General features: G+C 49.2%; 1 protein-coding gene across 1 annotated transcript; it reads right to left on the bottom strand.

The window, feature by feature from the left end:
• Positions 1–232: 232 nt before the first annotated feature.
• On the bottom strand, positions 233–12,032 carry LOC118337797 (ras-responsive element-binding protein 1-like; the record flags this gene model as incomplete). The annotated part of the gene is given in 12 exon segments (XM_035674945.1): positions 233–5,191; positions 5,371–6,049; positions 6,247–6,374; positions 6,626–6,781; positions 6,967–7,128; positions 7,971–8,165; positions 8,258–8,460; positions 8,994–9,215; positions 9,217–10,735; positions 10,873–11,347; positions 11,486–11,764; positions 11,843–12,032. Coding segments are annotated over 12 exon segments (4,804 nt in total), but the record flags the coding sequence as incomplete, so codon positions are not given.

Genomic DNA, 12,032 nt, shown 5'->3' with positions numbered 1-12,032 from the left:
TTTTAGATCTCCTCTCTGACGTTCCCTTTGACCTCTGACCAGGACAGAAAGTTACACGAGGGTTAAACCAAGACAGAAAACAGAAAAGGTTTGAACCGAATGTCCAGGTGAGAGGGGAGAACGGAGCAAAAAATGTCAACAATATTCTGGCTTTAAAACACCAAAATCCAACCACATATTTATCTGTTAGGTGATGACGAGTTCACAGTCAAGTGCTAAATGTAGTGATTGACAGTTCTGAATCATTAAAAAAAAAAAAAGGACAAAATAATCAGGACTTGGAAAGAACAAGTTGCAACTCAGGAAATAAGAACATGAAGCATTTCGAATAATGGATTTGTGAAAGACCCTGAGAGCGAGATTATATATATTTTATATTTATATATATGTGTGTGTGTGTGTGTGTGTGTGTGTGTGTGTGTGTAGCGCGATAAGAGATGGAGAAAGGAGAAATCATCCATAATTGAACAAATTAGATTAACATGCAAAAAAACCTAACCTAAAACTCACCCTTTAACTGAACACAATGGATTTTCACAGTTTTATACGCATTTATATGTCATAGAGAAAAACAAACAAAAAAAATCATTTCTCAGCCAAACTAAAAACAACAGAACAAAGAGACCCAGACAGCCTGTTCTCAACTCATATACAGGAGATCTACATAAAGCTTTTTGGATTCAGAGGGAGTCTTATTGCTAGTCCGATTCGCACCCCAGCCCGCCGCGCCCTACGGCGAGCCGGTTTAGTCCACAACACAAACCATCGGTTCCTCAAAACAGTTCTGCAGCATAAATGTGATATTTTTAATACATGGCTTCTTCTCAAGTCATTGTAGAAACTAACTCGCACACAAACACACAACTGGGCTCCAAATAAATACATTTAAAAACAGTCCATGTGCATTCGAATGGAAGTCCAGTATTCATATGGCCACGCACACACGCACACACAGTCAGACGTACATTAACGCATAATCCCGAGGGAGAGGGACGTACAGACAGAGCTAACAAACATAAAACAGTTGAGAGAGAGAGAGAGTTTCTTCACAAACGTTCAGATTAATACCTCATAGTGTAAATTCATAATTTGTACTCTGAATCTCGTACGACTGTACGTTGTTAGCTTCAGTAGTAGTCTGCTTTCACCAGCAGATGGCGCCGTTAGAGCGGGTTTTGTTTTCGCGGTTTCGTCATTAAGCTTTGCCATTTAAGAGAGGACAGCAACGTAAAAGGCGCAGTCACATAACGGCAACATTTTACTGCGAAATAAACTAATTTCATTACACATTTTTCACGTCAGATTCGACTTTGGTGGAGTTTGACGAGCAACAAGACTTTTACGAGGCTGAAATTTGGGCCAGCAGTAAAGCGTTCTGACAGAGCTGACCTCCGGAGGAAGCTAAAGCCACAGGGTTTTTAGGAAAGGGTGAGTCAGGAATTAGTGATTCAAAAACATAGTCTGCTTCGACCCATGAAAAGCGTTTTCATAGACGATATAGAAATCTATATATTTTTGGGTTCCAGGAAGTGTTCGAACAATACGAGAGACTTTAGTTGACGTTGGATCAAAGGCTTCGGATGACGTGGGAGTTGATCGCCAGTAAAGACCCTCCATATTGGAGAAACATTATTCTGAATTGAGGGAGATTAGTCTCCAACCACGATCTTGCTGAGTGCTGCGACTCAAAACGTGACACTTGTGGAGTCCTGAACCTCTGTGAGATTCACACCGTAGACTCAGATATCGAGGTCATTCAGTGATTTGATATTAGGACTGCAGACCGAGGTGTCAGGGTTTGGGCGTGACATAGTGAAACTCTCTCGCTCTCTCTTGATTGTGTCGCGATATTCCACTGTAGTAGTACTAATAGTAGAAGTAGTAGTAGTAGTAGTTTTGGGAGTTGTTAGTGCCAGTTCACAGCAAGCGTCCAGTCAGTCCAGTTGTGGTTGTTCAATTTTTCTCGCCTCTCTTTTTGACTGACAAACTGACTGACCGTCGTTGCCTTACAGTTCCGTTATGAGCCGTTGAGGTTCGATACGTTTTGATTATGAGGTTGCTTTATAAAAAAACAAAACAAAAACAGAAAGACGAAAACGTACAAGAAGAAAAATTAGCTATATTCATCTTCACACGAAAAAGAAAACGCACATACACACTACCCGTCCCCTCTGGTCGCGAGATCCTTTTCCGGTTGTGGAAATGTCCGGTTCGGTTGGTGCAAGGGGGTAGAATTAGCCCTTTTACTTGTGTTTGTTTGTGTGTGCAGCAGGGTAATACAGTTCACTCACCCCCCCAACCTACCCATCCATCCGTCTGTCCTTCCATCCATCCATCCATCCATCCATCCCTTTCACCCTGTCATATAACTCCTTCTGGAAATCCTGCTGAGATTTAACTGAGTGGGTTTTCTTTTATCTGTTTTCTATTTGAAAATTTCAACTGATTGTCTCTAACGCCAAATTCATAGCCGCGTCTTCAGGTATCTAATAACCTGACTGATGATAAACCAACACAGCTGGAGTATATGTCACATAAAAGTGAAAGTTAATTAGCTCTTCTGTTTGTCTCTGGATCGACTGGAACAGGAAACAGTCCTCATATGGACACAGGAGAAGACGAGGCTGAACAGGGACAAACAGTACTAAAGCGCTCCAGAGCCGACTGAGATAATACTGGAAGGACACTAGCTTGACCTGCCACTTGCTAGAAATGCTGTTAACCAACTGTGGTGCAATGTGTTAACTGACCACATCAAACTAGTTTACTGAGCGAATCCACTGTCAGCTTGTCCGCTCTGGTCGGTTAGCCCTAGTTAGCGTGTAACTGGAGCAGGCGGTTGATATCCATGGGTAATGATAAGAGCCAGCTAGAGCTAACTGACCACACCAGAGACATGAAGTAAACCAAATGAAGGCACTGGTAGCTTGGTTATCTCGTCTGATCTGTTAGCCCTTGTGTTTGCTGTGTGGCTAATAACTACAGGTAGCTAGTGTTAGCTCTTTAATTAAACTGGAAGGCTAAGCTAATGTGCCGTTTTCTCGTTCGTTGCCAGACTTAGCCACAACCTGTCGCTGATACTGTTAGCCATGCTTAGCTCTGTTGGGCCGTTGTGAACGCTAAACCAGTAACAACTTAAACACGTTTGTCATGGCTAGCTGTGTCTGAAGCGACGCTAACGAGTTAGCCCTGGCTCGCTCTGATTTGGCCCACAGTGGAAACAAGGCTAGCAAAGATTGAACCCTGCTAGCCTTGTTCAGGAAGACAAAGGATTTAAAAGGTTGCCTACAGAGCTGCTCATCTGTTGTTTTAATGGTTGCAGTTAAAAAGCAGAGGTTGAGGTAAACTGAACGCTGGAGGCCCTGTAATAAACCCTAAATGAACACTAGAGGGCGATGAAGAGAGACAGGCGGGAGTCGCAAACACTCATACGCACATGACAAAAAATGTTTTGATTTGTTCAGTTATAAAAAAAAAAATCCACAAAACACAAGAATTCCCCTCCCTACACCTAAATGTCACTGATAATCGCACACACGCAAAAACAACAGAAAATACTCTAGCAACACGTGCCACATGTTCAACTCTCTGTACACACATGGAATCAACTGAGAATGATTATGAATGAGAAATTATTAAACACACAAACCAACTCACAGGGTGGCTTCAAAGGGATCAATAGTGTGATGGGTTTTAAAAAACAAACAAACATGGAGAACACAAACTGATCAACACTATATCCGCCCTTTCAAGACTTCTTTTCCACACAGAAATCCGACGCGACTTTTAACAAAGTTCGTGAATGTTTTTGTGTGTTTTTCCGAGCCGGCTGAGAGACGGAGATCGGTGCGGAAGCGAGGCGCCGGCCTTTCTGTGGTTTCCAGTTACAAAAAGCTTCCTTTGTCACACAGTGAGAGACGACTACCAGCCATCACCTCCAGGTTGCATTTAATCCAAAAATATCTCAACGCCTGGTCAGGCAGGACGAGTGGCTGGTGAGTTGTAGAAAGCCGCTGTGGCTGGCAGATTAAAACAAAGTCGAGTTCCACACCCCGACTAGTTCGCTCTCAAATCCGAAGCTGGTTCAGATCTTAAAACTGGACTGTTTCAGTCTCTGCCGCGTGTCCGGAGCCCAGCTGTGATTTAAATACAGAAGAATAAACGCAGATACCGACAGTCCGTCTCAGTCTCTGTCTGTCTCTCTGCGTCTCCTAAGTTGATCATCAATTCTCAAACAGAATCTAGAACAATAATAAATCAAAACTTTATTCTTTTTATTGCTGAAATAGAGATTCCCCGCACAAAAAAATAGTAATGCAAATCATTGTCATCATAAAAAGCTATAAAAATTAGATCCATCCTCCGTAATAATGCAGATAAAGATATAGCAAAAAACATCTCTTAGAAGTAGGACTAGTAGTAAGGCACTTCAAGAAAACGAGGTTTTCGTCTTTCTTTCGATCAAAAAAGTGTTCCGGGCTGGTTTTTGCATCATCATCATCATCATCATCATCAATGGTGTAGCGTCTTCCCGTCGTATGGCACTGTGGTGACGTTAGTTTGGACAGCGTGGAGCCAGCCGGGGGACATTCCCCTCAGTCTACCCCCACCAGAGGAGGCTCTCCGTTGGGCAGGATGTGCTCCAGAGGGGGCTCGGCGTGGATCTCCAGCAGCCCCTGGATGAAGCCCTCTGCGGGGGCAGCTGCCGCGGGCTCGTCCGGCAGGGAGGTGGAGGATGAGGGGGAGGGGTCTTTGGAGACGTTGGAGTCGGCTGAGGAGTCGTCGCTCTTTGTGTCAGTAGCTTGTCGGCTGGGAGTCGCGTCAGCAGAGTTCGCTGATACTTCGTGTTTTTCCTCAGCGGCCGGTTCTTCAGAAGCGACGGCGGTCGGCGCTTCTTCCTCCAACGTGGCCGACTCTGCTCCGTCGCCCTCCTCGCCTTCCTCTTTCACGTCCTCCTCCTCCAGCTCCTTGGCCCCGGCCGCGGCGCTACCACACTCGCTCTCGTTCTCCGAGGGCGGGCAGGTGGAGGTCGGGGTCGGGGTGCAGGAGTCTCCGTCCTCGCTTGCATCATCGTTCCCGGCCGAGCCGCCGTCGGCTCCGCGGGGCTTCAGGTGGATCCTTTGGTGGCGAACCAGGCTGTGCTTCAGGGTGAAAGTCCTCTCGCAGGTCTGACACTGGTAGGGCCGCTCACCTGGGGGGGCACAGAGGGGGAGGAGGGGGAGGCATTTATACGCAGACACTGTATATGTAAATTAAATACGTCATTTATAGTTAGATTCTTCTGCTTTTATTTGACTGTAAACTGAATATTTGGGGTTTTTTGGGACTTTATGTGTGTGTTTGACGTGTGTGTGTGTGTGTGTGTCGTACCTGTGTGTGACCTCATGTGTCTGGTCAGGTCCTGCAGAGACCAGAATCTTTTGCCGCAGACGTTACAGATCTTCTTCCTCTTGTCCACTCGTCTTCCTGACGCCTCTCCTCCCTCTAAACTCTTTGGTTCCGACGCCTCCTCGTCACTCCTCTCCTCCTTCTCCTTCTCCTCCTCCTCCGACTCCCCGCTCTCTCCTCCCTCGCTCTCGCCTCCCCTCCCTCCTTCCTCCTCCTCGATCTCCGCCTCCTTTTTCAGCTCCTCGTCTTTCTCCTCCTCCGTTGATTTGGCCGCGTTGATCTCCGCCGCCTCCTCTTTCACCAGCGGGTTCTCCTCCACCGGCGCCGGCGTGTCCTCGGAGAGGAGCGCCCTCTCGTGGCGTGCGAGGGTGGTGGCGTAGCGGAAGCTCTTCTTACACACTCGGCATACGTGTTTGTACTCCGGCTGCTGCTTCACCGTGGAGCTGCTGGACGAGGAGGAGGAGGAGGAGGCTGTAGCACCTTTCTCCTTCTCTTGGCTCTCTGTTGCTGCTTGGGGAGCAGAGGTAGAGGATGAAGAGGAGGGTTGTTCTTCCTGAGCGGGGCCTGAGGACGTGGAGAGCTTGAAGTCGATGAGCTTTTTGCCGAAGTTAAGGTCCAGACTTTTGTTGCTGTGGCAGTCGTCGTCGTCAGCGCTCTCCGCCTGGAGGAGAGTTAAAGGAATCAGCTGAATGGACGTACAGACACTTTAGTTACATCAATCGGTCCAATCACAGTTCTCCACTCCATCTGTTACTGATGAAGAATAAAACCCAGACAGAGCAACCTGGTGTCTGTAATCAGCCCGTTTGCTTGCACATGACAAATATATAAAGAAACTATGAGCTCAGGTAGCTTTACCTTGCTGCTGCTGCTCAGTGGAGGCTGTTTTCCCTGTGCTGCTCTGCTCTCTGGCGCCCTCTGCTGGTCCGGCTGCTCTGTGGTTTCTGTCTCCTGCTGCTCTGCAACGCTTTCAGATGGACTGCAACCTGCAGCACAAACCAACATCTGTCAACACCATCATCCTCTCCGTGTGACAGTGAAAACACAATAAAGACATTAAGGTTCTCTAAAACACATCAAATATAACATCTCACTTCCACTTATGATTAAAAAACCTTATTGTGAGAGCTCTTAACTCCATCCATCTTTGTTCATACATTTCACAACAGGACTTAAAGCAGTGGAGCTCCAACCAGACGATAGATGATTAATCGACCAGTTGCTGCTAATGACTGACCGTGGCTTGGCTTGTGGGTGGGGCTCGGCGTCATTGGCTCCGCCTCCTGTTGGTCTGATGGGGTGGGGCTATCTGCTGTGGGGGCGGGGCCGGAGTCTGCACAGGCGCTGAGATCTTGTGCTTCTGGAGCTACCTGCTCCGTCTCCGACTGACTCTCTGCAGCAAAACACAACGCAATCAGTACAGTGACCACCGCAGATCAATATCAGGAGATCAATATCAGGAGATCCATATCAGGAGATCCATATCAGGAGATCCATATCATGTTGGTAGAAACAGAATCCCACTCTTTCTGCTCATTTCTGACTTTCCTCTAACTTTAAGATGTGTTCTTTTCTGACCTGCGCTCTCGTGCGAACCTTCGTCGCCGTCTTTCTTGGCGAGGGCGCCGTTGCGTCGCAGCGTTCGGTGGGTCACACCGTGTTTCCTCAGCAGGTGGCGCTCACAGTTAGATTTGGTGGAGAAAAAGGCGTCGCACTTCGGACACGGGAAAGGCTTCTGGCCTGAAGAGAGACAAAAGATTTACATGAAGAGACGGAAGGAGTGAATGTGTGAACAGGTAACGAAACAGGACAAACACAGAAATAACGACAGTAAAAGAAGAACAAAGTAAAAGGTCTCCTGCTGATATCCGACTATGTGACGTTATAAACTGATGCATTAATGTTATTTATGCTGTAACGTTACAGGTGGAGCTGGTTTGAACTACTTTATACAGAGTTTATTCCAGTGGGTCAGATTGATTTTCATATTTTGGATTTTTTGTGAAATGTTGGATAATTTGGGCCTCAAACAGTTTTAAATTTAAATGTGCCACCACTGGCAGCGAATAGAGACAAAGACAAACCTATGGACAGACAAAAGTCAAATTAAAGTATATTTAATAATCTTTCAGTATACTGTAAAAGAGGTTTGAGAGAAAACTAGACTTCTGCACCTCCCCTGTGCTGTGGTTTCGTCCAATAGTGATGTGGAAATAAAGACTTTCATACAACAAAAATCATTGTTTCTTGATTTAAAACAATACATGGAACCAAACTTTATAGAAATTCCCACAATAATTATTAGTTCTTGTGATCTTTGTCTCATTTAACCAGCTTAAATAAACCCTCTGTGTGATTGCGTTGTATTGGTGGTAGGGCTGCACAGCTAAAATCACAACGAGGTCCCGTAGAGCTGCAGAGGTGCCCTGGTCTACACATCTTGTTGTTCAGATTAAAGAATCATCATGATTTCAATTGATTTACTTAGTGAAAATTAAATTTGTGATGCAAAAATTCCCACATAATCAGCAATATGATGTTTTTACCATATCGTGCAGCCCTAATTGGTGGCTGTGTATTACCGGTGTGTGTCAACATGTGTCTCTGCAGAGAGCTGGCCCAGGGGAACACTCGGGGGCAGAAGGGGCAGGTCATCTTCTGGACAGAGTTGGAGTAGGCGTTCTTCTTTCCTTTGGACTGCGGCGCCACCGCTGCTGTCTTTACCTCCTCCTTCATTCCTCCCTCCTTCTCCTCCCCTCCTCCTGCTCTGTCAGCATCTGTTCACAGCGAGGGCGGGGGGGTTGAGTTAAGCCTCAGTGTATCATCTATTCCCTCACTCAAACTGCCTTCCATGTGTCCCTCCTCCTACCTCTCTTTCCTCCCAGGTCTGCGGCTCCGGTCTGCAGGTAGGTGCTGAACTTGTTGGCGTCAGTGGTGGCCAACATCTTCTCCACGCTGGCGAACTCCCCGCTGGACTCCAGGTCGATGCCGCCGCCGCCACCTCCGCCGCCACTGCTTACTACGGCCTTCTCCTTCACTGCCAGGGCAGCAGGCTTCTTCCTGGTCCGCTTTCTGTGGGACAAAGAGGAGCACAATGACTCCCCGTATTGGTTAATGTGCATTTGGCCGCCAGCTGCTGGTGGTAAAACTTGAGCTAAAGGTTTAAGCAGGACAGGAGCGTGACCAATTCTTCCCCCTTCCGTACAGGCTGTTATGTACAAAGCCTGCTGGTTGTGTATACTATTTTGGGACTTACGAATACTTAAATTAATACAATTAGAGCAAAGTTGCATTGAATCAAACATGTTAAGTATATTTTTCCACGTGTCCTAATGGAATTTAAACGAGATAATGGTATTATTCCTTTTAGTTTATTCATTAAATGATAAACCATTACCATAAAATGTTGTAAAATAGTAAAAATGAGAAAAAAAAACATATTCCTCAGTGAAAAAATGATCGTGTAGAGGAAGTGGAGAATGAGGAAGTAGGCAAACTCTTTCCTTGAAGCGCTCACTCTTCTGTGAATCAGACACAGGAACCCAGCGAAGTAAAACAGAATAAGTACAGAACAGAATGTTGTTTTTGTATGAGAAGGCGGCAACCTGGAGGGTCCCTCAGAACGCGTCCTCACTTCGGTGTCCGGAAACAGCGGAGGGTCCGGGGCCTCTGTAGCAGACATCTGGCCTGAGAGGACGCACCTCGACTGGGCTACCTCCCTAGTGATGACGGGGCCTTCTCTCTTCGGCAGGTCTGGAGCTCCAAGAGACAGAGTGGGATGAATCTGTTGCGATGGAGGCAGAGGAGGGAGCTCCTTGAGGGCATTGGGAGGGTGAGGAGGAAGGAGGTAGAGGAGGCTGGTTGGGCAGTTTTGAGGCGCTGGGCTCGGTGCTGAGTTGGTTGCTGAGGTTGGGGAGGGAGGTGGGGGGCGGGGTGGATCCGGGGGGTAGCTGGTAGCAGCCGAGTTGGGGGTGAGGGTGTAGAGGAGGCAGGGTGCTCGCCGTCTTCTCCTCTTTTGACAAAGCCAGAGCGTGCTGCTGGTCGACGATGCTGCTGCCGCTCTGTTCCGTCTTGATCTCCCTCTTCTCTCCGGCGCTGGCTGCCTCCCTCTTCTGCCTCTTGCTGGGGATGGAGAGATCGATGGGCTGGTCCAGGACGGAGCAGTCGAAGCTGGGGGAGACGCTCTCCAGTTTGACCCCAGGAGACCCCGACTGGCTGCCGGATCCACGACCCTTGGCGGAGAAGTCAAGTGGCTGGTCCAGTTCTGTAGGATAAATCACGTTAGCCAGCTCCTCCACTTTCACTGCCTGAATCGGAGGCTGACTGATCCCGTTCAGCGCCATCTGGTTCACTGCAGTAGCCCGACCAGAGGCGACGGTAGCAGCGGGCACGTTGGCAGGCAGGAGTGTGGCAATATGCTCTTCGATCTCCCTCTCCTGCACCTCAGGGTGCTGCTTGAGCAGGTGGTGGATGCAGTTGCGTTTAGCCAGGAAGGCAGCGCCGCACCGCCGGCACTCAAATGGCTTCCTCTGGCAGCCGTTGTGTGTACGCAGGTGGATCTGTAGAGACCGGTAGGTCTTCAGGTCCTCGCCACAGAACCGGCACGTTGTCTCAGCTCCCGTCTCCGTGTCCTGTCCGGTGGTTGTTGCAGCGGTGATTGCGGCTGCGATGTTCGCTGTGGTGGTGGAGGTGACGTACTTGATGTTTTTTTCAATGTCCTTCCTCGAGGTCTTGGCGTGCTTCTTCCTGAGGTGGCGCTCGCAGTTGGCCTTGACAGTGAAAGGATAATGGCAGACCCGGCAGACGTAGGGTCGCTCGCCACTGTGTGTCCGCAGGTGTCGGATCAGCGTGGCTTTGTCTGGAGCCACGTAGTCACAGATGTTGCATTGGTGGGGAAGGATGCCGAGGTGGAAGCGCATGTGAGCCTGCAGGACGCCGGAGAAGGCGAACACCTGGTCGCAGAATCGGCATGGGAACGAGCCTTTAGCCGAGCCAGCGTTGGCGTTGTTTCCCCCCTTGGTTCCTGGCTTTCTCCCGCTAAGCCCCGCCTCCTCATGTACTGCTGTTGTAGCAGCTGGCGGCGAATCAGACAAAGGCGTGTGAGCGTCACCCATACACTCTGCATCCAACTGCCCTCCATTCCCAGCTGAAGAGGACGATGATGAGGATGAGGAGGGTGTTTTGAAGAGAGTCGGGGTGGGAGGTGGCAGGCTGGGGCTGATGCAGCCCAGTGAGGCCTGCTGGGAGCTCTGGAGGGGGGGCGGAGTCGTCGCTGTGAGGCTGGAGCGGGGGGTGATGGGAGGTTTGGGCTTTAACGGAGGCATTGCCTTCTGACCCTGGACTTGACCTGGAGGAGGAAACAGTCGATAAGCACTAGGAGTCACCGAATCTTAAAAACAGTATTTAAGAAACTGATTGATTGATTGATTGATCGATTGATTGATTGATCGATCACAGGAAGCTCCAGCTCGAGCAGACACCCACCTTGAGCACCTCCAGCAAATCCTGGAGCTTTGGCCAGAGGTGGGAGGGACAGTCCCATCTGATTCGGTGCTGCGCTCGCCACTTTGAGGATCTGCTGGATGTCAGCGAGCTCCATGATCCCGGCTCCACCTGCCTCTCCGGGTTTGACCCCCGATGAGGCTGCACTACCTGTTGCAGCGCCCCCGTCAGGCTGCAGGAGGAAGCCGGTCTGGAAGGGCTGCAGGGAGAGCAGGCTGAGGGCATCTCGCTGGGAGAGGCCCTGCAGGGCGGAGGCGGAGCCAGAGGCCTCCAGCAGGGGGATGCTGAGGGCAGCCAGACCACCCACACCGAGCCCCAAAGTCAGCCCCAGACCTCCGGAGAGGTACGCTGAGGCCGGCTCTTGGGGAAGGCTGGAGGATGGCGGCTCCACGTGGATCACCTTAATGCTGTCCAGGTGCGCCTGATGGATCTCATCGTCAGTAGGACCGGACTTCACCTGAGATATAAAGGTTGCATCCATCAGAGGACAGTTACCGGGCTGCATTACAGCATTCCTACACCTTTTAACGATCAATTCACAAAACATTTTCCATTTCTTCCTCCCTCTTAATTTGATTTGAGTTTTAAGGCTCACCGTAGAAATGTGCTGAAGACCCAACGCTTCCAAGAAGCTGGCCTGCTCCAAGGGCAGGACTTCCTTCTTAACATCCTCACTGTCGTTGTCATCACCGTTTTCTGCAGCTTCATCGTCTGCTTCGTCCTCCATTTCCTCTGCGTCAGTGGGTTTGTCTGGGTGGGAGGTGGTTTTATGGAGGTCCAGGGCAGAGCGCAGGGGGAACGCCTTGTCACAGCAATCACAGACGAACCGATGAAACTTACTGATACAGCGACGGAGGTTTGTCTCACACCAGACCTGGAAGGGAAAAGAGTGGATTAAATACTGACCCTAAAACCGATATATATAAACAGAGGTACGTTCCTGCTGTAATACCTGCGCGATGTGAGCAAACTTCTTGCAGGAGAAGTCAATGAAGGCCAGGTCGTTGAATCCCGTGGGGATGGAAGGGTTGTTTTGGATGAAGGGGCGACCGCTGGGGTCTTGGGGGAGCAGCTTGTGAACGCCGGCATTGTGACGTAACATACCGCGGTGGGTTCGGAAAGACAGGCAGCAGAGGTCACAC

The sequence above is a fragment of the Morone saxatilis genome, unplaced genomic scaffold (assembly GCF_004916995.1).
Source record: "Morone saxatilis isolate NCDOM2014 unplaced genomic scaffold, NCSU_SB_2.0 Contig0, whole genome shotgun sequence".
NCBI lineage: Eukaryota > Metazoa > Chordata > Actinopteri > Moronidae > Morone > Morone saxatilis.
This window is presented reverse-complemented; position numbering and strand designations above follow the sequence as displayed.